This window comes from Oncorhynchus keta, chromosome 25, assembly GCF_023373465.1.
Source record: "Oncorhynchus keta strain PuntledgeMale-10-30-2019 chromosome 25, Oket_V2, whole genome shotgun sequence".
In the NCBI taxonomy this organism is placed as follows: Eukaryota; Metazoa; Chordata; class Actinopteri; order Salmoniformes; family Salmonidae; genus Oncorhynchus; species Oncorhynchus keta.
Genome location: NC_068445.1, coordinates 24,279,251 through 24,304,601, shown reverse-complemented (window position 1 = coordinate 24,304,601; position 25,351 = coordinate 24,279,251). Strand labels below are relative to the sequence as shown.

General features: G+C 43.3%; 2 protein-coding genes across 8 annotated transcripts in view; both read left to right on the top strand.

The window, feature by feature from the left end:
- LOC118371624 (solute carrier family 23 member 2-like) overlaps positions 1-15,913 on the top strand; it is a 73,073-nt gene extending 57,160 nt beyond the window's left edge. For all 5 annotated transcript variants that reach the window (XM_052478999.1, XM_035757160.2, XM_052478998.1 and 2 more), the window contains 9 exons: positions 1,221-1,291; positions 1,941-2,122; positions 4,305-4,425; positions 6,969-7,125; positions 7,259-7,406; positions 7,595-7,700; positions 8,253-8,520; positions 8,637-8,732; positions 9,619-15,913. In XM_052478999.1, the coding sequence (XP_052334959.1) occupies positions 1,221-1,291; positions 1,941-2,122; positions 4,305-4,425; positions 6,969-7,125; positions 7,259-7,406; positions 7,595-7,700; positions 8,253-8,520; positions 8,637-8,732; positions 9,619-9,890 (1,421 nt within the window). In that variant the 3' untranslated portion in view covers positions 9,891-15,913. The remainder of the gene's footprint in view (positions 1-1,220; positions 1,292-1,940; positions 2,123-4,304; positions 4,426-6,968; positions 7,126-7,258; positions 7,407-7,594; positions 7,701-8,252; positions 8,521-8,636; positions 8,733-9,618) is intronic.
- Positions 15,914-16,597: 684 nt separating this feature from the next.
- Positions 16,598-25,351, top strand: part of LOC118371623 (ras association domain-containing protein 2-like) — a 21,756-nt gene continuing 13,002 nt past the window's right edge. For 2 of the 3 annotated variants that reach the window (XM_052478989.1, XM_052478991.1), the window contains exon 1: positions 16,600-16,835. The gene's annotated coding sequence lies outside the window, so the exon portion shown is untranslated. Of the gene's footprint in view, positions 16,836-25,351 lie in introns of all 3 variants that reach the window. The other variant, XM_035757158.2, reaches the window with a different exon arrangement.

The following is a 25,351-nucleotide window of genomic DNA, read 5'->3' as shown; positions in this document are numbered from 1 at the left end:
AATGATCACAAGAACGGTGAGCAAAAATCCCAGAACCACACTGGGGGACCTAGTGAATGACCTGCAGAGAGCTGGGACTAAAGTAACAAAGCCTACCATCAGTAACACACTACGCCGCCAGGGACTCAAATCCTGCAATGCCAGACGTGTCCCCCTGCTTAAGCCAGTACATTTCCAGGCCCGTCTGAAGTTTGCTAGAGAGCATTTGGATGATCCAGAAGAAGATTGGGAGAATGGCATATGGTCAGATGAAACCAAAATATAACTTTTTGGTAAAACCTCAACTCGTTGTGTTTGGAGGACAAAGAATGCTGAGTTGCATCCAAAGAACACCATACCTACTGGGAAGCATGGGGATGGAAACATCATGCTTTGGGGCTGTTTTTCTGCAAAGGGACCAGGACGACTGATCCGTATAAAGGAAAGAATGAATGGGGCCATGTATCGTGAGATTTTGAGTGAAAACCTCCTTCCATCAGCAAGGGCAATGAAGATGAAACGTGACTGGGTCTTTCAGCATGACAATGATCCCAAACACACCGCCCGGGCAACGAAGGAGTGGCTTCGTAAGAAGCATTTCAAGGTCCCGGAGTGGCCTAGCCAGTCTCCAGATCTCAACCCCATAGAAAATCTTTGGAGGAAGTTGAAAGTCCGTGTTGCCCATCAACAGCCCCAAAACATCACTGCTCTAGAGGAGATCTGCATGGAGGAATGGGCCAAAATACCAGGAACCGTGTGTGAAAACATTGTGAAGACTTACAGAAAACGTTTGACCTCTGTCATTGCCAACAAAGGGTATATAACAAAGTATTGAGATAAACCTTTGTTATTGACCAAATACTTATTTTCCACCATAATTTGCAAATAAATTCATTAAAAATCCTACAATGTGATTTTCTGGATTTTTTTTTTCTCTCATTTTGTTTGTCATAGTTGAAGTGTACCTATGAAAATTACAGGCCTCATCTTTTTAAGTGGGAGAACTTGCACAATTGGTGACTGACTAAATACTTTTTTGCCACACTGTATATGGAATCGGGTAGTAACCAATAAAGTGTTAAATAAATCTAAATATATTTGATTTGAGATTCTTCAAAGTAGCCATCCTTTGCCTTGATGACAGCTTTGCACACTCGATAAATGTGTTTAATCATCCTTCTCTCTTCTTTCTATTTCTGTTTTATTTTCCTCTATCTTTCTCCATTATTTCTGTCCCTCAGTGGTTCCGCCAATGTTCAACGAAACCGAGCTGTTCAACACTGAACACATCTGGCATCCCCGAATACGAGAGGTGAGAGGGGGAGGAGCACTGAAATGAGAGATGGAGGGGGTGACATGGGAGATATTTTAAAAGTACCCAAACCATTACCTTGCATTAGTATACAGAGAGAGGTCTACTCTTGTGTTCTGTGTCAGTGTTGTTCAAGCCCATGTTAGCCCATCAGCTGCAACTAGTCACAGACTAAAACGTAGAGTAGAAGGAGTTCTAATTGATGATGCTTGTTGAGGCCTGTTGCTGTGACTCAGCCTTTGTGTGTGTGTGCGCGCGCAGGGAGTATGACAGAGGCGGTTAACTCCCATTAACCTTTTATAAGGCTTGTGTAAGTGGGTTTGGTAACCCTGTTTTGGTGTGTGTGTGTGTGTGTGTGTGTGTGTGTGTGTGTGTGTGTGTGTGACTTAATGACGATGTCACGATGAATAGAATTAGAGACATGGACATTGATTGGCTTGAGGGGGAGTAGTAATTTTACAGACTTGTTCCAGGTGTTGCGATTGCTCTTATAAAGGAAAAATAAAGATAACTTCCTCTCTATGATCACTTCTCTAAATGGTAATGATAACTGCGTAATCCATTTAATTAGGGACTTTGGCACATAAAGTACTTTATTATGAAATTACATTACAAGTTGTACTATTCTCTCCCTCTTTGCCCCCCACAGATCCAGGGGGCTATCATTGTGTCGTCTCTGATAGAGGTGTGTATCGGCTTCCTGGGGCTTCCAGGACTCCTGTTGAAATACATCGGCCCTCTGACCATCACCCCAACCGTGGCCCTCATCGGCCTTTCTGGCTTCCAGGCTGCAGGGGAAAGAGCAGGGAAACACTGGGGCATCGCCATGCTGTGAGTAGTACACTGTGGTTCTAGGCTTTCCTGACTGATTAGTCCCCTGTATAGTTCCCAGCCCTCTAAGTTTACTATACTGTCTGTTGTCTTATGATGCAAGGCACATTTCTGTCAAATCCCGACAATAAAATGCTATCTTCTCTATATTGTGTTACACTAGTACACTGATTCCCGCCCCCAGAGGCATCCTTAACCAATCAATTACCGTAACTGCCCATTACACAGCCAATCAGAAACCATTCCCAGTTGCCACAGCTGCCCTGCAGAATGGAGGTGGGAACACAGTGCTACTCCAGACAGAGAGCTCTGAGTCAGGAGGTTCAGCAGAGCTGTGTCTGCTGGTAACTGTTTCTGTCTTAAGTTCAGATATTCATTCATTTATTTTATATTTTGGGAAATTAGTCTTGCAACTCATCTCAAACAGCACAGCATCACATACAGTTAATTCGGGAAGTATTCAGACCCCTTCCCTTTTTCCAAATGAAGTTGCGTTACAGCCTTATTCTAAAATGTATTAAATATTTGTTTTTCATCAGTCCACACAATACCCCATAATAACAAAGCGAAAACACGTTTTTAGAAAATTTGGCAAATGTATAATGTTTTTAGAAATAATACCTTATGTGCATAAGTATTCAGACCATTTGCTATGACATTTGAAATTGAGCTCAGGTGCAGCCTGTTTCCATTGATCGTCCTTTAGATGTTTTTCAACTTGATTAGAGTCCACCGGTGGTAAATTCAATTGATTGGACATGATTTGGAAAGGTACCACTGTTGACAGAGCAAAAGCCAAGAAGGAATTGTCTGTAGAGCGCCAAGACAGTGTCGAGGCACAGATCTGGGGAAGGCTGCCAAAACATTTCTGCAGCATTGAAGGTCCCCAAGATCAGTGGCCTCCATCATTCTTAAATTGAAGAAGTTTGGAACCACCAATACTCTTCCTTGAGCTGGCCGTTCGGCCAAACTGAGCAGCCAGGAGAGAAGAGCCTTGGTCAGGGAAGTGACCAAGAACCCGATGTTCACTCTGACAGAGCTCCTGAGTTCCTCTGGAGATGGGAGAACCTTCCAGAAGGACAACCAGCCCTGCAGCACTCCACCAATCATGCCTTTTTATGTGGTAGAGTGGCCAGACGCAAGCCACTCCTCAGTAAAAGGTACATGACGGCCCGCTTGGAGTTTGCCAAAAGTCACCTAAAGGACTCTGACCATGAGAAACAAGATTTTCTGATTTGATGAAACCAAAATGTAAATCTATGGCCTGAATGCCAAGCATCACATCTGGAGGAAATCTGGTGAAACATGGTGGTGGCAGCATCATGCTGTGGGGATGTTTTTTAGCGGCAGGGACTGGGAGGCTAGTCAGGATCAAGGGAAAGATGTAGTACAAAAAGATCCTTGGTGAAAATCTGCTACAGAGCGCACAGGAGCTCAGACTGGGGCGAAGGTTCACCTTCCAACAGGACAACGACCCTAAGCACACAGCGAAGCCAACGCAGGAGTGTCTTCTGGACAAGTCTCTGAATGTCCTTGAGTGGCCCAGCCAGAGCCCGGACTTGAACCCGATCAAACTGGAGAGTCTCTGGAGAGACCTGAAAATAGCTGTGCAGCAACGCTCCCCTTTCAACCTGACAGAGCTTGAGAGGATCTGCAGAGAAAACTGGGAGAAACTCCACAAATACAGATGTGCCAGGCTTGTATAGTCAAACCCACGAAGACTCTAGGCTGTAATCGCTGTCAAAGGTGCTTCAACAAAGTACTGAGTAAAGGGTCTGAATACTTATGTAAATGTAATATTTCAGTTTATACATTTTCTTTTAACAATTACCAAAAATTTTAATTAAATAAAAACAGTTTTTACTTAGTCATTATGGGGTAGTGTGTGTAGATTGATGAGGGGAAAAAAACACCATTTTAGAATAAGGCAGTATTGTAACAAAATTTGGAAAAAGTGAAGCGTCTAACTTCATTGAGTTGTCAATTAATTGATTTTATTGTGTCCCTTTTTGAGAATGAAGCCTTTGGATCCAGATGTCTTTATGGCAGTCTTTATAGGAGGGTTATTGCTTCTTTTTACAAATGTTTAACTGTTCTACAGACCCTTGGCTGCTGTATTTCTTACTTGTGAGCTCTCTCTCCCTCTGTCTCTCTCTCTGTCTCTCTCTGTGTCTGTCTGTAGGACTATATTCCTGGTGTTGTTGTTCTCTCAGTATGCGAGGAACGTACAGCTTCCTCTGCCCATCTACAAGGCTAAGAAAGGATGGACCTCTTATAGATTACAGCTCTTCAAGATGTTCCCTGTGAGTACCCTCGCACACACACACACACACACACACACACACACACACACACACAGAGATGCCCACAGAACAATTGAGAAATTCACTAGCAGGGGCGCACAAACACACACACCTAGACACACATCACTTCTCCCGGAACAGTGTGCTCTTCGATCTGACCTGTCACGGATCAAGTGAGGTCAGATCAATGGGTACACACTCTTCCATCCTCCCATTACTTGAGTCCTGCTTTCTAATATTATTCACCTCCCCTGTAGGGCTGGGCGACATGACGATATATACAGTTGAAGGCTTAGCCAAATGCATATAAACTCAGTTTTTTACAATTCCTGACATTTAATCCTAGTAAAAATTCCCTGTCTTCGGTCAGTTGGGATCACCACTTTATTTTAAGAAGGTTGAATGTCAGAATAATAGTGATTTTTTTATATTTTTTTATTCATTTTTATTTCAGCTTTTATTTCTTTCATCATATTCCCAGTGGGTCAGAAGTTACCATACACTCAATTAGTATTTGGTAGCATTGCCTTTAAATTGTTTAACTTGGGTCAAACATTTCAGGTAGCCTTCCACAAGATTCCCACAATAAGTTGGGTGAATTTTGGCCCATTCCTCCTGACAGAGCTGGTGTAACTGAGTCAGGTTTGGAGGCCTCCTTGCTCGCACACGCCTTTTCTGTTCTGTCCACAACTTTTCTATAGGATTTGAGGTCAGGGCTTTGTGATGGCCACTCCAATACCTTGACTTTGTTGTGCTTAAGCCATTTTGCCACAACTTTTGAAGTATGCTTGGGGTCATTGTCCATTTGGAAGACACATTTTGTGACCAAGCTTTATTTAACTTCCTGACTGATGTTTTGAGATGTTGCTTCAATATATCCACATAGTTTTCCTTCCTCATGACGCCATCTATTTGGTGACGTGCACCAGTCCCTCCTGCAGCAAAACACCCCCACAACATGATGCTGCCACCCCCGTGCTTCACGGTTGGGATGGTGTTCTTTGGCTTGCAAGCCTCCCCCTTTTTCCTCCAAACATAACAATGGTCATTATGGCCAAACAGTTCTATTTCTGTTTCATCAGACCAGACGACATTTCTCCAAAAAGTACCATCTTTGTCCCCATGTGCAGTTGCAGACTGTAGTCTGGCTTTTTTATGGTGGTTTTGTAGCAGTGGCTTCCTTGCTGAGCAGCCTTTCAGTTTGTTGAAATAGGACTCATTTTTACTGTGGATATAGATACTTTTGTACCTGTTTCCTCCAGCATCTTCACAAGGTCCTTTGCTGTTCTGGGATTGATTTGCACTTTTTGCACCCAAGTACGTTCATCTCTAGGAGACAGAATGCGTCTCATTCCTGAGTGGTATGATGCTGCATTGTCCCATGGGTTTTATACTTGCATACTATTGTTTGTACAGATGAACATGGTACCTTCAGGCATTTGGAAATTGCTCCCAAGGATGAACCAGACTTGAGGTCTACCATTTTCTTCCTGAGGTCTTGGCTGATTTCTTTTGATTTTCCCATGATGTCAAACAAAGAGGCACAGAGTTTGAAGGTAGGCCTTGAAATACATCCATAGGTACATCTCCAAATTGACTCAAATGATGTCAATTAGCCTATCAGAAGCTTCTAAAGCCATGACATTGTTTCTGGAATTTTCCAAGCTGTTTAAAGGCACAGTCAACTTAGTCAATTTAGTTTGTAAACTTCTGACCCACTGGAATTGTGATACAGTGAAATAATCTGTCTGTGAACAATTGTTGGAAAATTTACTTGTCATGCACAAAGTAGATGTCCTAACCCGAATAGCCAAAGCTATAGTTTGTTAACAATAAATATGTGGAGGGGTTGAAAAATGAGTTTTAATGACTCCAACCTAAGTGTATGTAAAGTTCTGACTTCAACTTTATATCATGTGACGATAGACATTTTTCCTATCGTTTCATATTATGCTCTTATCGTTTATTTCGTTGTAGCAAATCACAAACTATTTATTCATTGAATTTACAGAAAATGAGCTGTATCGGGATATGAGATTTTGGCCATATCGCCCAGCCCTACTCCCCTGTCTCCTCCCTCCCCATTCCTCTTAATATGATCTGAAATTATTGTCTCTCTCCCCCTGCTGGTCATTTGATGTCATGATATATCTGCTGCTGTAATATAACAGTAGACACTGGAAAGTATTCTTTGCTTGCAATGGTGACTTCACTCTAATAAAGTAATCTTCATCACGCTCTCGCCCTGTCTCATTTAAAGTTTCACTCTTCTGTTACTATTTACTTAAGAATGTGGGAGAAATTGAGTTTTTCAAATTATGATAACATTTTAAAAGCACCCTGAAGCAGCATTCCACCAAATGTCAACTATTTATGAAGCTGCTCTTTAGTGTTGAACTGGTGACCTCACAACTCTCCCATACTTGAATAAAGTCATCATCATCACTCTGCTACAGTTATTATGGTGCTCTTCAGTGTAACTCACCAGGACATACTGTGTGTTTTTCTGTGATTTGACGGTCATATTTAACCCTCCCCCACAGATCATCATGGCCATCCTGGTGTCATGGCTGATCTGTTTCATCTTCACTGTAACCAACATTTTCCCGCCGGAGAAAGACAAGTACGGTTACTACGCCCGCACTGACGCACGCCAGGGGATACTGGCAGCTGCACCTTGGTTCAAGATCCCCTACCCCTGTGAGTTACCCCTTTTTTATGTTGTTCAACCTTGCCCCTAGCTAAGTCCAAACTCTTGATAAGAGCATTCAACAGGTTTGTAGCTTTCTCAAATCTAGAATGTTGTGTGTTGAGTTTGTGTTTTTACCCATAGTTCAGTGGGGTGTTCCTACGGTAACAGCAGCAGGGGTGATAGGTATGTTCAGTGCCGTGGTCGCTAGCATCATCGAGTCTATCGGGGACTACTATGCCTGTGCCCGACTCTCCTGTGCCCCCCCACCCCCTGTTCACGCCATCAACAGGTACCTGACCTTGCTCGCATAGGTCCTTGCCTAATGCACATCATAGAAAAGTTTTCCATAAAAGTAGCATAAATCAGGTTAAATCGAGCAGACAATGGTTTGAATCATGACTTGAGATCTGTGTGTGTACCTGTAACTACCTTCCAAAACAGATACAAAAAACGTTTTTTCTGTTTTTCTTTCTCTAGGGGTATATTTATGGAAGGTCTGTCCTGCGTGTTGGATGGGCTGATGGGGACAGGAAACGGCTCTACTTCCTCCAGTCCTAATATAGGCGTGCTGGGCATCACTAAGGTAACCATTACACATCAACAGAGTCCCTCTGCGAGTTCTATACAAATATTACATATTTATGTTTTAATTGAGGGGGTTCAATTCATCTCGTTCGTGTAGGCATTTGATTTTTAACCGGACAGCTATGTTGGCTCAAAACAAAAGTGACTTAATTAACCATCTGTAGTACTTAGTAGGATTCTGTGTTTTCCCATGCAAAAATGATTCCTGATTAAAAACACCATCAGCCTTCCCAACTCGTTTGAAAATTCAAACATACATTTTACAGAAAAGAGATGTTTGTTTCTGGACGATGCACCATGCTGCCTTGTTGACATCATGACGGAGCGGCGCAGATTACTGTTCCATTTGAGAAAAGTGCAGCTCCATCCCTGCTTTCGCCCGATGTGACAGGCCATTGACAGTTCATCCCATGTCAGAATAAAAAAACTCCCTCACTGACTAGTAATTTGATTAGATCTTATTAGCTCTGTAGAGTGGGACAGTTTTATTCTTCCTGATATTCTTTGATTCGCTCTCTCACTCCCTGCTGCTCTCTGATTGGTCCTCTAGGTAGGCAGTCGGCGTGTGATCCAGTACGGTGCTGCTATGATGCTGCTGCTAGGGTTGGTGGGTAAATTCAGTGCGTTGTTTGCCTCCCTGCCTGACCCTGTCTTGGGGGCGCTGTTCTGTACCCTGTTTGGAATGATCACAGCTGTGGGACTGTCCAACCTGCAGTTTGTAGACCTCAACTCCTCCAGGAACCTCTTTGTTTTGGGCTTCTCAATCTTCTTTGGCCTGGTGCTGCCCAGCTATCTCAAACAGAACCCTCTGGTCACTGGTGAGTGGAAGACAAGTTAGTGCACCACATAATTAGCTCAATGGCCTACTCCTTCAGTGTTCTCACACATTATAAAATAACTGGCTAGCTCTCTGAACCCTCTCTCTGTCTCTCAGGTATAGTGTCGCTAGACCAGGTGTTGAACGTGCTCCTGACCACAGCCATGTTCGTAGGGGGGTCAGTGGCATTTGTGCTGGATAACACTATCCCTGGTGAGTAGACTATCACACTCAACGTTAGTTATAACACTATTGCTGCTGAGTAGACTGTGCTATCACTGTTAATTATAACACTATCCCTGCTGAGTAGACTGGACTGTCGCTGTTAGTTAAAACTTCTTCAGGATCATTGTCCCTTCCACAGGATGGTTGAGCTAACATAGGCTAATGCGATTAGCATGAGGCAGAAAGCTTCAATACTTGTTAATCGAACTGCGCTGTCCAATTTACAGTAGCTATTAGTGAAAGAATACCATGCTATTGTTTCAGGAGAGTGCACAATTTTGAGCATGAAAGTTATTAATAAACAAATTAGGCACATTTGGACAGTCTTAACAGTCATCATTTTGAACAGAAATTCAATGGTTCATTGGATCAGTCAAACATGTTGCACTTACTGCAATCTTGTGGCAAATCTAAATTGCACCTGGACTGGAATAATACTTTATGGTCTTGCATTTCAAAGATGATGGTACAAAAAAAAATACAAAAGAACAGTTGGATTTTTCTTTATCTTTTACCAGATCATTTGTGTTAAGTTCTCCTACATTCCTTTCACATTTCCACAAACTTCAACGTGTTTACTTTCAAATGGTGCCAAGAATATGCATATCCTTGCTACAGGCAGTTAGATTTGGGTATGTCATTTTAAGCGCAAATTGAAAAAAGGGGGCGGATCCTTAAGATAGTGTTAATTATAACACTATCCCTGTTGAGTATACTGGACTGACGCTGTTAGTTAAAACACTATATATCCCTTGTGATTTTATTTACAGATAGGACAAGGATATCACAAACTGTTGCCTTCTCCAATTGCTCACCCCTCTTCCTCCTGTCTTCCTCTTTTCTTTCTCCTTTGTCTCTCCTTTCCTCTTGTCAGGTACCAGGGAGGAGCGAGGGATCGGGAAGTTGAAGCGAGGGTCGGGACCCAGTGCTGCGGAGCTGGAGGGAATGAGAACCTACGACCTCCCGTTTGGCATGGACTTCCTGCGTCGTCACACAGTCTTCCAATACTTCCCCATCAGCCCTACCTTCAGCGGCTACCAGTGGAGCGCGATCCGCAAGGCCTGCAGACGTAGGGGTGGACGGGGGGAGGCAGGGAAGGGAGCAGAGATGGAGAGAGTCACAGAACCAGGGGAGAGCGGGGTATAGCAGACGGGTAGGAACGGGGTGGAGGGGAGGGGGAAGGGATGGAGCTTGGAACCATGGAAGGGAGGAGAGGGATGGAAGGGAGGGGTGGAGGTTTTTATGTTGTGTCAGTGCAGTGTGACATGCTCAACCCTGTCTTGTATGTCTGTGTGTCTGTAGAACTCCCTGTTTATGCCCTATCCATGCTGTTATTAGCATGTTATAACAGGTGACTTTAGTGTGTTATAATGTCCTTCTAGAGGAGCGTTCAGGTGGAGTTGCAACACTCTCTGGCTCTCGTCTCTACATAGTATGTGTGCATAAGAGCAGTGTATTAGACAGCCCCTTTATTGAGGTCCCTGTCTTCCCAATACACTATTTCTACTGGGTCCTTAAGTTCAAGCACTTATTTTCAAGGTCAACCTGTCTACATTCATTCCAAGAAATAAAAGGTTTCTTCTCAGCCGTTGAACCAAAATACTCTTAATATATTACACTCCCAGGGGCTCCGCGTGCATTTGTGTGTGTGTGTGTGTGTGTGTGTATGCCAACCCATGACATTGTGATGGGGTTGTGTGTGTCACTTGCACTGGCGCATTCCCTGTTTAAGGACAGAGATGGACAGTATCTAATTTACAACAAATGTTTTTAAGCTGAATCGTTGACACCTTACAGACCAAATGAGAATCAGACGAAGCTAGTCAGTCAGCCCTGTTTAGCAAACCTACACTGCCCACGGTGGTTATGGGAAATGTAGTCCTGTTGAAAGGGAACTGGATTAAAGTTGGAGAGGCTTGATGCAAATTCACATTAAACAAATAATTTGCCTGCACGCTACATTTACACACGCACACTAGCGAGCACAAGCTTAATTGCATGCAGATAGTGTAGATGCAAGTGGCTTGTCAAATGGCAAACCTTAGCCATGCAAAATGATTGATCTTCATTTTGCACTATTAGTGCGAAGAGTTAATGCACAGAATGTTAGTTGAAACCTGCTTCTCTAATTGGCTTCTACCCACATAACACGGCCACACTTCAAACACAACAGATCAGACAATGTCATCCACTGGACGAAGGGCTCTCAGTCCCGTAGCCCGAGACACTTTTCCTAGTGCCCTAGTCCTAGACACTTTTCCTAGTGCCCTAGTCCTAGACACTTTTCCTAGTGCCCTAGTCCTAGACACTTCTCCTAGTGCCCTAGACACTTCTAGGGCCCTAGCCGTAGACATTTCTAAATGACCTCTCATAGATCTGAAGGAGAATGGATGTCAGTATCCTGGTAAAAGCTCATTCTAGCCCTCTAAAGGGATAATTGAAGCTAGTACCACTGATTACGGGGTCTGTTTCTTTCAATCCAGCAGGTGCCATGAAGAAGTGTTTAGGTCAGGGGTAAGAGCTGTGGATGAGGTCTTGATTTAAGACTGGGACTGTTGATGTTCACCCAGTCAGCTTGCAAGCCTTACTGTGTCAGTATTATCTTTAGCATCGTTAACAAATGCCACCAAAACCAGCTCTCTCCTGAACGCATACACCCTCAACTAGCTGCTGTTATTACAACTGGAATTAATATAGCATTTGAAGGTTGACTTATAAACTGCTTATAAGCCATTATTGCATAATATAACTAGTATTAACTGCTTACAAGTCAATGTAAGTTTTTTTATTTTATTGAAATGTAACATTTATTAACATGTATTACCTGTAAGGACCTATAATCATAAATCATGAAAAACAGACTATACAATGTAATAGTTTAACAATGTTCATGAGCAGTTCATAAGGACACTTTCAAAACCTTTTTCACGTTTGTACTATGTTTAGAGAGGCTACACCGATTTAGCGCGAAGCAGAATGCACTTGGTTAGCTAGTTGTGCGATCACAACGTAGTTTTTGAAATGCAGACCTTTTTCTATTTCACTGATGTTCTTCATTTTGTTATTGTGTTCGATTCATACTTAGTCTAGTGTTCTGTAGTGTTTGTGAGCACATTCATGGTCATATAGGTGGTGTGACCACTGCCCAGGCCACAGCCTAAGTGAAGATCATGCTATGATAAAGGCTTACATGCAGAGTCACACCAGTGCATGGTTTACAAAGGAAGGAAATGGAGAGACGCTCCACAGATTTAGCTAGGGAAATTACCAGAAAGATGCTTTGAAATAATTTCTACCCAGATGCCTGACAAAGTGAGAAATGGTGAGAGGAAAGAGGTGATTTTTATGGTACCAATCCTCTCCCTGATCGCTATAGGCTCCCCTTCCCTCTGCTCTGTCCTACTCTGATACAGGTGTCAGAGGTCTACACTACTGTTCTGTTCAAGTGAACACATTGTTTGATTTACAGACACCATAGCATAGTCTTCAAGTTTAATGGTTGTGGGGTAGAGAGTGTATTTGATGATGTTGATAGGGGTGTCCTGGGGGTATTTGTTCACAATGGCTCACAGACTACAATCTTGTCCTGCGCCTATTGATTCTGTCTATTGTTCTACTATTATTATGATTGTTACTGGTGTCATTATTCGTGTTGTTGGCATTGTTCACGTGTTTGGTTCTATGTGCCGACCCCCAATCCCCTCTACATCACTCACTTGCCTCACCCTCCCTTCTTCCATCCTCACATCAACTGTCGGAACCTGCAGCTCAACTTCAAATACAACTTTATTTATAGTTCCTGTAACATACAGTACAGGTCACACCTCACAAGTTGAATGTCCTCTAATGACTGACTACACATTCAGTGGACCAGTAAATATCACTCAAGACTATTGCCAGGTAGTGCTCCCTGACTGTGTGTGTTCACATGTTTCAGAGCTGGGGTCAAGTTCAAGTCAAGAATTCAAAAACTGGGTGCGTCAGAAATGGCACCCTATTCCCTATATAGTGCACTGTACTACATAGAGAATAGAGTGCCATTTGCGACACAATGAGTGTGATTGACATGGAGATGACCCTCTGGAACCTCTGCTATGTGTGTCTGGCCTGGAGCGCTGTGTTTTACTGTCTGAGCCGTCATCTATAGAAAAGCCATGGTTGATTGTTGGGGTAGGGTTGAATTGGGACTCCTCCTGGCCAGTATTGTTCTCTATTATAAGCCTACAAAACATAGTTAACTTAAAAAGATGCACAGATATGCATAATGATTGATCTTTGCAGAACCAAAATGCAAAAGAAGCACCTGTCCTTTCTTCATTCTTTTTCATCAACTATTTCTCTTACTCTTCTCTTTGCTGCACCAAAACAATGAGTGGCGATAGTCACTGGTTCAGACATGTAGAAATGTAAACCATTTTAAGTAACATTTCAAATTGACTTGGATTTTTCATGTTTTATTTATTTATTTATGATTAGTAAGAGTCTGTTTAGTGGGATGTATGTGAAGCCAATTTGTGTGCCATATGCACATTGTCATAAAGACATTAGTTTTGAGTTTACTTGTTAGTTTACTGGCCCTATTAGAATGTTATTCAGATTTTCCACTGAGATACTGATATTGTTAGTCCCCACAGGCAGCAGGTTGAAGTTACCTCTGGATACTGATCACAGATCAGTTTTGTGTTTTCTCCCTTAATGAGTGTGGTTAGAATTTGTTGTGACTGGTCCTATATCTGTGCCTAAGGACAACTTATACAACAAGCTCTGTGAAGGGAGAGGCTCCAGTGTGTACTCTTTAGAACCTGAACAGAGAAAAGCAACATTCTTACTAAGATCATATAATCACACATGGTTCTCTTACAAGAAGTCATTCCATGCATGTTGTATTTTTATGAAAACCCTTTTGAACTGGACATGGCTCAGTTAGGGACCCAAGGTGAGAGGGAAGAGGTTGAAGAGAGGGCAGTCTAGAACAGGGGTTCTCAAACTTTTTAGGTCTTGGGACCCCTTTTGTGATGCCAAATTTCAGGGACCCCCCTCATAATCAGAACACAACTCGAGTGAGCTGAACATTTGCATACAAGGAAGAACCAACTCTTGAACCCTGGAAAGGAACATTTTAAAGGCCCATCTCTTGGCATCAGAGAGATAATGTTGCAGTTTTTCAAGCAAATTTCCTGCAATTCTACACATTTTGTCATGGGGAAGAGATTTTTTGTGTTGCAGATTTAAATCTAATATCCTGAAGTTATATACATGTTGCCATGAAGCATGTTTTTTGCTGCAGTTTTAAAGCTTAAATTACAGTGCATTTTAATATATATATTTTTTAATCATTTTTGGGAATAAAAGGAAGTAATTGACTTGAACAAATTTACTGTGGATACCAATATCCCTGTGAGCCTCCCAAACCCATGTTGCCAAGAGTTAATAACATAAATTATATTGTTACATTTTATTATATTGTATTACACCCTCAACTTATTCCATGGATCACTTGGCCAAAATCTGTTTAATCAGTAATATTCATTTAAAAAATGGTAATTAAAATATTTAGTTTGATATGTTTTGAAATCTGTCCACGGACCCCTTGCAGTACCGCCGCACCCCACTTTGAGAACCCCTGGTTTAGAAGATCTGGCAGCAGCGTAGCCTAGTGGTTGGACTAGTAACCGGAAGGTTGCGAGTTCAAACCCCCGAGCTGACAGGGTACAAATCTGTCGTTCTGCCCCTGAACAGGCAGTTAACCCAATGTTCCCAGGCCGTCATTGAAAATGTGTTCTTAACTGACTTGCCTGGTTAAATAAAGGTAAAATGTTTAAAAATAAAATAAATAATAGCAGGGTTCTGAGAACACCTTTAACATTTTGCTGTAAACAGACTTAACTATATTCAGGGTGTGGAGAGAAGAGGGTAGTCAATGGTTTTGTAGTCTTTTGAAAGGGGAAAGGAGATGGGGAATGGGACAGGAGGGGTGTATTCTGCCACTTGTGGTGAAATAACTTTGTACACACATGCATATTCTATAATGCAATTTCTATGATGTCACCACACACTAATGCAACTAGCAGAGATTCCCCTCCACACCTGCAGTGCAAATATGGTGTAAGTGTCCTCTCCGTTTTAGTGTACCTATATTCTCTATTGAAATGGCAATGTTTAATGCAGGAATATAGACACTGGTTGGCCACTAAGAGTCTGTGGATCCAGGGCAAGGTTCAGTGATCTAAGGTCAGTGATCTAAGGTCAGTTTTGCATTCCTCCAGACTAATGGTTAGTGTTAGGATTTGGGGTGGGTAGACTGGGTGAAAAATGCCCTTGACACCAAAGTGCTGATCGGTACTTAGCTTGTTTTGACTTTGATATCTTTAGTTTGTATTGCATGGACCTCCTTGGTGCCGATAGATTCTTCTCACAGCATGGATAGTAAAAAAAACTTTCAAAAAACGGAATTATACCCCTAAAACTATGTTAAATATAACTACAATATAAACCAGGGGTACATCTGAAATGGTTTACTATTTCCCATGTAGAGCACCACTGACTCTGGAAAGTAGTGCGCGAGGGGAGTAGGGTGTCATTTGAGCTTCAGCCCAAAGCTCACCTCATTTGAGCCAATGCCTCACCTCTGCATGTGCTTTCTCACTCAAGGTCAGGAGGTGTATGACACAAAAATCTATCCCTTTCAGTTATTTTGAAGGGGAAGCTACCTGAAGAATATGCTTTTTGTCTCGTGTTTTATCTTTTCCAATGTTTTCTTGTTTTTTATACATAATTTGTGTTTTTACAAAGATGTTTGTAAGAAAATAAATCATGCCTTTTTAATCTTAAATTGTCATGCTGCAATGCGCACCATTTTTGTTACATTTTTATTTAATAAACAAAAGAAAATACATTTTTTTTCTATTTCAAATCTGTAGTTTGGTGGAATACTTTTGCTAGCTGGACATTTTTTCATATTGTATTTTTCTAACATTGCTTCCTGTTATCAAGTTAATACAGTATCAGTACAAATTGAGGGAGCTGACTTTAAACAGATGTATAAATATATATTGAATTGAGTACAATGTGCTAAGAAACTTCTGGACCAGGCATTGTGTATACTAACAGTAGCAACAAAATGTTATTCTTTGTTCCTAAAGCTATTTAATAAGATGTTACAGAATCAATCATGTCTATTGTCTTTTTTGTTAGTAGAACTGAAATAGATTTTGTTTCGACCTTTTTTTATTCTACTCTAATTTTAAAGACAGGCCTACTGCACAACAACCACATATCTAGTCTCAATAGTTAATTGTTAAAGAGTTTTAGATTGTTCTGTCTCCCTCTTTCTGTCTGACAGGGAGTGTTCATGGCAGAGAGATTAAGCATATTGCTGTCTGGTAATATCACGCACTCAGCGCTTCTCTATTCATTGACGTCAGATATTAAGCCCTGGAGCTGAATAGCGCAAAGAGCAGATGTTACCGAAGAGATTACAGTGGGACGCAGAGAGGAGAGCACCACTAATGTCTCCTACTTTAAAAATATAATATTGTCAAACTATGTTGAGAAATAAGTGATTACCATACAATCCCATATGACACATCAATCATAGCACATTAACATTTATTTAGGGATAACTGAACCTATACCTAATTCAGTTCGTTTTCCCTTGAATATGCGCATAGGGTTAGTTATCTATTATGTTTGTGTTTTTTGGGGGGTGCATTGTTTTCCGGATTCCCCCTCTTATTCTATTCACCTATTCCGAGAGCAAGCAGTCAGAGCGAACAAAGGGGCGGCAGGTCGCGCACTGATTGGTTACCGGGTTCGGTGCCAGAGGTCCTCTTCAACAGATGGGGATCTCCTCTCGTTGCGCGCACGCCAGGCACGCAAACCCCAGTGCTTGTATGCTCCGATTGTTTCCGATGCGCGGATAGGGCGAACCGAGCAGAAAACGAGCAGACTAGGCAACGCACGGTTAACGACTATATCCCGCCCGAGCCCCCAACGTGGCAGAGAAGAACCAACCCCAGTTTATCGTTCGTTAACAATACATAAAGACTGAAGAGGTTCGGGAAATCATCAGACTGTCTAGCAGCTCCTTCCGTAAGTAGGATATATGTAAAACGATATGAGTCTGCCATTCCTGTGTAGCGATCGATAAACTCAAGGCAAGCACTTTGTAGCCCATTTCTATGTGTATACAAATAACAATGTCGCCAGCTATAGTTTTAGAGCACGGTCAAGATCCAACGAAACAGACATTTTCGAAGTAATCTGATATAATTGATAGTCCGAGGCTATAGTAAAAACATGTTATCCCATTGATAGTGCAACACTATTCGCCCTCCACACACAGTACCAAATAACACTGTTATAAACGTTTTTCAGGGTTTTAATTATGTTAACCGTTAGAAAGCCATCTCGGGCCTCTTCCTATACAGTGTAGTCTATAAAATATTCTCTTGTCAGTCTGGAATCTGGATAGATGACATAAGTATCAAGATATTTAAAATTCCTCTCAACACACACACACTACTGTGGGAGTACCCAGAGACTTACCCTCTCAGATTGTGGATGTTCAAGCATGTGGTCATATTTTTCCCACTAAATTGTGAGGGAATTCATAATGTATTGGCCTGTACCTTAATGACTCCTAATTAATAGGATATAATGCTTCCTATGGTCATGTAAAATCTAATTTCACCACAATGGTGAGAGACATTGAATGGGCAGGGATACACACAGACAATATTTGGCACTCTGTAATCGATTTGGTTGTTAGACCTCAGATGTTTTTAGGGTTGCTATGACAATGTGAACAATAGTGCGGAGGCAAAGTTGGGGTTGAGAGGGAGAGAGGGAGGGAGGAAGGGGGAAGTGGACGTTTGGACCTGCATTCATCCCACAAGAAAGCAGTTCACCAAGGACAGAGGCACAGAGCAAGAGATCAAAAAATGTGTGTGTGTGTGTTTGTGAATGTGAGAGGGAGAGGGAGAGAGAAGTCCGGAAATCATGGTCAGGAGTTTTAATAGAGGTGGATGGGTGCCAGTCCAGGAAGATGAGACAGAGAGGAAGTGAAAGGGATGGAGGAAAACAAGTTTAGATGAAGAGGAAAACTAATTGAAATTACAACATTAATGTGAATAGATATGTTACAACAAGAAAGCAATAGACCAGGAGATAAGTATAGCACTGTAGAAAGAGACAGAATTTGTAAGTCGCTCTGGATAAGAGCGTCTGCTAAATGACTTAAATGTAAATGTAAATGAGGGGGGGTCGAAAGACATCTGATATTAGTGAACTAAAACGCTTCTGCTTTGCCAATATTTGCACCTCTTTTCCATGGCTATTAAGCTTATTGAATAGAGTTGTGTAGGAAGAGAGAGTGCTATGCTTAGACTAGGTCATCTCTGCTTGAGGCGTAGGGAAGGAGAAAGACTGGCTTGGTTGAGGGGTGGAGGCATAGGGAGGGAGAGAGACTGGCTTGGCTGCTATGGTTGAGGGGTGGAGGCATAGGGAGGGAGAGAGACTGGCTTGGCTGCTATGGTTGAGGGGTGGAGGCATAGGGAGGGAGAGAGACTGGCTTGGCTGCTATGGTTGAGGGGTGGAGGCATAGGGAGGGAGAGAGACTGGCTTGGCTGCTATGGTTAAGGGGTGGAGGCATAGGGGGAGAGAGAGAGACTGGCTTGGCTGCTATGGTTGAAGGGTGGAGGCATAGGGAGGGAACGAGACTGGCTTGGCTGCTATGGTTGAGGGGTGGAGGCATAGGGAGGGAAAGAGACTGGCTTAGCTGCTATGGTTGAGGGGTGGAGGCATGGAGGCATGGTTGAGGGGGTGGGGCATAGGGGGAGACTGGCTTAGCTGCTATGGTTGAGGGGTGGAGGCATAGGGAGGGAGAGAGACTGGCTTGGCTGCTATGGTTGAGGGGTGGAGGCATAGGGAGGGAAAGAGACTGGCTTGGCTGCTGTGGTTGTATATGAGTCAGTAGAGAATTCAAGGGAATGCAGAGGGAGGGGAAGGCTGGAGGCTGTATTTGGACCCCTGTCCAGAACAGAACAGGGCTCATTCTCCCCAAATCCATCATCCAAGCTGGAATGCAGAACAAAACACAGTGACAGAACGCAGAGCCGCGGCCCAAGCCAGCCTGGGTAAATGTGTCTCTTTTTAGATACGGACAGTCGTTTCCCCCCTTAAAACAACAGGCATGATGTGTTTTTTGCAGGCAGCAGACACTCAATTGAGACAGATCAGAATTAGAGTGTTGTCACATCATTATTAATCTTTCGTTGACAGTAACATAAAGTAGGTGATGCTGTTACGCAAGATTTTAGGTCTGGGTTTCCTAAATTACATCATAATTCATGTGGAACTGCCAGGCTAGACCAGGGGTTCCCACATGTTCGTGCCTTGACCCATCAAAACCTCTAGCGGTTTCTTGGGCCACAGTCCAAACTTAAATGACATTACCAGTAATCTGTCATCACTGGGACCGATGGCTTGGCCCAGCACAATTCGGCTCTCAAGGACTGAGCCGCCCATCCCCGGTCTGGGTATTAAGGCTAATGTCTCCTATTGTGGTGTGTGTGTGTATAGGCCTGGCGTGGCCTAATATGCACTGTATGTGACCAACCACCTCGATTCAGTCTTATGTAGCAAAATTTCAAATGGTGATTTTTACATTGGATTTAAGTAGACTAAGAGCTAGTAAATGGTCAATCATACACTACAGTTGAGGAACAACGGTAAAGTCATTCTGCTTTGAAAGTTGATAAACATGTAACCCCACTTTTGAGAAAATGGACCTTTTGAATGTTTCGATACACTTACTGGAGAGCTCTTCTTTGTCTACACCCATTCACCATTGTTCACACCCTCTTAAGCCTTAGTCCCACCCATCTCTTTAAGGATTCAATGAGGCCATGTGCTAAACTGAGTGAGTACGGTAGTGTGCTAAACAACCAAAGATTTCAAGACTAAAGGCTGGTTTATACTATGTCTATCAACATGTATGTATACAGTTGTCACAGTGACATCGTGAACATTCTATTGTCATCCGACATCAAAACGACAGGCTGCATGACATCAGCAGCCTGCTGGTCCAAAATAGCATAACTGGTGTATTTTAACACCAATAAACCCATATGTTTAAAATATAATTTACTATATGTCAATCTAGCAAACCAGGCAACTAAAACCAACTTTCTAAACAATGTTTTGTTTTGATTCTCGCTTGTTAGCTAGATAGCTAACATTAAATTTGCCAGTTCAAATAAAGACCATATCATATAGCTGACAATGTCCTAACTTTACCTAATTTCTATTCATTATTACAATGAAAATGGTTGCTTGCATAGTCTTTTGTTTAGACATGGAGCTGCTAAACAATTAACCATAATCCCAACTCATAACGTTACTTCCTTGCATGAATCTACAGGTAGCTAAAGCTAACCAACTAGGTTCAACGTTAGCTGGCTAGCTAATATTAGACAATAACTAGCAATGCAAATGGCTCTGAGATACACATGTGATCTGTGTAGTAATATTATTTGTAACGTTAGCTAGCGAGACAGCCAGCTAACATTAGCTAGCGAGACAGCCAGCTAACATTAGCTAGCGAGACAGCCAGCTAACATTAGCTAGCGAGACAGCCAGCTAACATTAGCTAGCTCAAATCAAATCAAATGTTATTTGTCACATACACATGGTTAGCAGATGTTAATGCGAGTGTAGCGAAATGCTTGTGCTTCTAGTTCCGACAATGCAGTGATAACCAACAAGTAATCTAACTAACAATTCCAAAACTACTGTCTTATACACAGTGTAAGGGGATAAAGAATATGTACATAAGGATATATGAATGAGTGATGGTACAGGGCAGCATACAGTAGATGGTATCGAGTACAGTGTATACATATGAGATGAGTATGTAGACAAAGTAAACAAAGTGGCATAGTTAAAGTGGCTAGTGATACATGTATTACATAAGGATGCAGTCGATGATATAGAGTACAGTATATACGTATGCATATGAGATGAATAATGTAGGGTAAGTAACATTATATAAGGTAGCATTGTTTAAAGTGGCTAGTGATATATTTACATAATTTCCCATCAATTCCCATTATTAAAGTGGCTGGAGTTGGGTCAGTGTCAATGACAGTGTGTTGGCAGCAGCCACTCAATGTTAGTGGCGGCTGTTTAACAGTCTGATGGCCTTGAGATAGAAGCTGTTTTTCAGTCTCTCGTCCCAGCTTTGATGCACCTGTACTGACCTCGCCTTCTAGATGATAGCGGGGTGAACAGGCAGTGGCTCGGGTGGTTGATGTCCTTGATGATCTTTATGGCCTTCCTGTAACATCGGGTGGTGTAGGTGTCCTGGAGGGCAGGTAATTTGCCCTCGGTGATGCTTTGTGCAGACCTCACTACCCTCTGGAGAGCCTTACGGTTGAGGGCGGAGCAGTTGCCGTACCAGGCGGTGATACAGCCCGCCAGGATGCTCTCGATTGTGCATCTGTAGAAGTTTGTGAGTGCTTTTGGTGACAAGCCGAATTTCTTCAGCCTCCTGAGGTTGAAGAGGCGCTGCTGCGCCTTCTTCACGACGCTGTCAGTGTGAGTGGACCAGTTCAGTTTGTCTGTGATGTATATGCCGAGGAACTTAAAACTTGCTACCCTCTCCACTACTGTTCCATCGATGTGGATAGGGGGGTGTTCCCTCTGCTGTTTCCTGAAGTCCACAATCATCTCCTTAGTTTTGTTGACGTTGAGTGTGAGGTTATTTTCCTGACACCACACTCCGAGGGCCCTCACCTCCTCCCTGTAGGCCGTCTCGTCGTTGTTGGTAATCAAGCCTACCACTGTTGTGTCGTCCGCAAACTTGATGATTGAGTTGGAGGCGTGCGTGGCCACGCAGTCGTGGGTGAACAGGGAGAGGGCTCAGAACGCACCCTTGTGGGGCCCCCGTGTTGAGGATCAGCGGGGAGGAGATGTTGTTGCCTACCCTCACCACCTGGGGGCGGCCCGTCAGGAAGTCCAGTACCCAGTTGCACAGGGCAGGGTCGAGACCCAGGGTCTCGAGCTTGATGACGAGCTTGGAGGGTACTATGGTGTTGAATGCCGAGCTGTAGTCGATGAACAGCATTCTCACATAGGTATTCCTCTTGTCCAGGTGGGTTAGGGCAGTGTGCAGTGTGGTTGAGATTGCATCGTCTGTGGACCTATTTGGGCGGTAAGCAAATTGGAGTGGGTCTAGGGTGTCAGGTAGGGTGGAGGTGATATGGTCCTTGACTAGTCTCTCAAAGCACTTCATGATGAGGGAAGTGAGTGCTACGGGCGGTAGTCGTTTAGCTCAGTTACCTTAGCTTTCTTGGGAACAGGAACAATGGTGGCCCTCTTGAAGCATGTGGGAACAGCAGACTGGTATAGGGATTGATTGAATATGTCCGTAAACACACCGGCCAGCTGGTCTGCGCATGCTCTGAGGGCGCGGCTGGGGATGCCGTCTGGGCCTGCAGCCTTGCGAGGGTTAACACGTTTAAATGTCTTACTCACCTCGGCTGCAGTGAAGGAGAGACCGCATGTTTTCGTTGCAGGCCGTGTCAGTGGCACTGTATTGTCCTCAAAGCGGGCAAAAAAGTTATTTAGTCTGCCTGGGAGCAAGACATCCTGGTCCGTGACTGGGCTGGGTTTCTTCTTGTAGTCCGTGATTGACTGTAGACCCTGCCACATGCCTCTTGTGTCTGAGCCGTTGAATTGAGATTCTACTTGGTCTCTGTACTGACGCTTAGCTTGTTTAATAGCCTTGTGGAGGGAATAGCTGCACTGTTTGTATTCGGTCATGTTGCCAGACACCTTGCCCTGATTAAAAGCAGTGGTTCGCGCTTTCAGTTTCACGCAAATGCTGCCATCAATCCACGGTTTCTGGTTAGGGAATGTTTTTATCGTTGCTATGGGAACGACATCTTTAACGCACGTTCTAATGAACTCGCACACCGAATCAGCGTATTCGTCAATATTTTTATCTGACGCAATACGAAACATGTCCCAGTCCACGTGATGGAAGCAGTCTTGGAGTGTGGAGTCAGCTTGGTCGGACCAGCGTTGGACAGACCTCAGCGTGGGAGCCTCTTGTTTAAGTTTCTGTCTGTAGGCAGGGATCAACAAAATGGAGTCGTGGTCAGCTTTTCCGAAAGGGGGGCGGGGCAGGGCCTTATATGCGTCGCGGAAGTTAGAGTAACAATGATCCAAGGTTTTGCCACCCCTGGTTGCGCAATCGATATGCTGATAAAATTTAGGGAGTCTTGTTTTCAGATTAGCTTTGTTAAAATCCCCAAGCTACAATGAATGCAGCCTCCGGATAAATGGTTTCCAGTTTGCAAAGAGTTAAATAAAGTTTGTTCAGAGCCATCGATGTGTCTGCTTGGGGGGGATATATACGGCTGTGATTATAATCGAAGAGAATTCTCTTGGTAGATAATGCGGTCTATATTTGATTGTGAGGAATTCTAAATCAGGTGAACAGAAGGATTTGAGTTCCTGTATGTTTCTTTCATCACACCATGTCTCGTTAGTCATGAGGCATACGCCCCCGCCACTCTTCTTACCAGAAAGATGTTTGTTTCTGTCGGCGCGATGCGTGGAGAAACCCGTTGGCTGCACCGCCCCGGATAGCCTCTTCCCAGTGAGCCATGTTTCCGTGAAGCAGAGGACGTTACAGTCTCTGATGTCCCTCTGGAATGCTACCCTTGCTCGGATTTCATCAACCTTGTTGTCAAGAGACTGGACATTGGCAAGAAGAATGCTAGGGAGTGGTGCGCGATGTGCCCGTGTCCGGAGTCTGACCAGAAGACCGCTACGTTTCCCTCTTTTACGAAGTCGTTTTTTTTGGGGGTCGCTGCATGGAATCAATTCCGTTGACCTGTTTGTAAGGCAGAACACAGGATCCGCGTCGCGGAAAACATATTCTTGGTCGTACTGATGGTGAGTTGACGCTGATCTTATATTCAGTAGTTCTTCTCGACTGTATGTAATGAAACCTAAGATGACCTGGGGTACTAATGTAAGAAATAACACGTAAAAAAACAAAAAACTGCATAGTTTCCTAGGAACGCGAAGCGAGGCGGCCATCTCTGTCGGCGCCGGAAGTGATTAGCTAGCTAACAGTACGCTTTAACTTGCAATGAAAATGACTTTCTGACTAAATTTTCAACATAATATCTGAAAATGTAGATAGCTAGACTCTCTTACCTGTATACTTGGATGAACGCTTCTCCCTCTGTCACGGATGCTATGGTTGCCTTTAGTTTGAAGATCTAATCCGGAGACAGGTGTTTTATATTTGCAATCAAACGGCAGAATTTTATTCCATCTCATTAGCTATCATACTGTGCTTCCACCGGGCATTCCACTGTTTTCAATACTCGGTCCTCCAGAAAGTGGAGAACTTTAGCAAGACTTTTGTAGTTCTTCGTGATACCTTTCAAAAAAGCTGCGTTAGAAAGAATTACCTACACATATTGAGCAGCTCATGTTATAAACAAAAGCGTGCTACATGACAGATCAATCCTAACTCATCTCTCGGCATGTCCAGACCATCCATTATCTCAGCCAATCATGGCTAGTTCCAAACTGCCTCTAGAAGCAACATCAGCACAAGAACTGTTTGTCTGGATTTGGCCAGGGTTGTTCCGGTTTTTGGTCACTAGATGCCCCCATTGTGCCTTTTGACCTTTTGTTTTCCCTTGATCCCCATTATTATTTGCACCTGTGCCTCGTTTCCCCTGATTGTATTTAAACCCTTTGTTTTCCTCTGTTCTTTGCTCTGTGTTTGTATGTTAGCACCCAGCCCTAGTACTCTGAGAACTCTTGTTGATCCCGGTGGACTCTCTTGTGGAATTCTGTTTTTTGTTCTTGTTTGTTTGTTTTTTGAGTATCTTTTGAGGCTTTTTGTGCTTTACCTTCCACCTTGTGGATTTACCTTTTTTGTCTTGGAGGATTACCTTTGTTCTTGTAGGATTCCTTTTGAGGTTGTGGAGTTACATGTTTTCCTGAAGAACTTCACTTTTTACTTCATTAAATACACCGTCTCAAGTACTGCTGTGTCTGCCTCATCTTCTGTGTTCTGCCGACTATTCGTGGCTCAGTTGGTTAAGTGACTGTTTCTCACTCCGGAGACCCGGGTTCGTAACCGGGTCCTGACAGTCTGGAGCTTCATGAAATGGGTTTCCATTGCCGAGCAGCCGCACACAAGCCTAAGATAACCATGCGCAATGCCAAGCATCGGCCGGAGTGGTGTAAAGCTAGCCGCCATTGGACTCTGGAGCAGTGGAAAAGCGTTCTCTAGAGTGTTGAATCACATATCACCATCTGGCAGTCTGATGGACGAATCTGGTTTTGGTGGATGCCAGGAGAAGGCTACCTGCCTGAATGCCTAGTGCCAACTCTAAAGTTTAGTAGGAGGAATAATGGTCTGGGGCTGTTTTTCATGGTTTGGGCCCCTTAGTTCCAGGGAAGGGAATTCTTAACACTACAGCATGCAACTACATTCTAGACAATTCTGTACTTCCACATTTGTGGCAACAGTTTTGGGAAGGCCCTCTCCTGTTTCGGCATGACAATGCCCC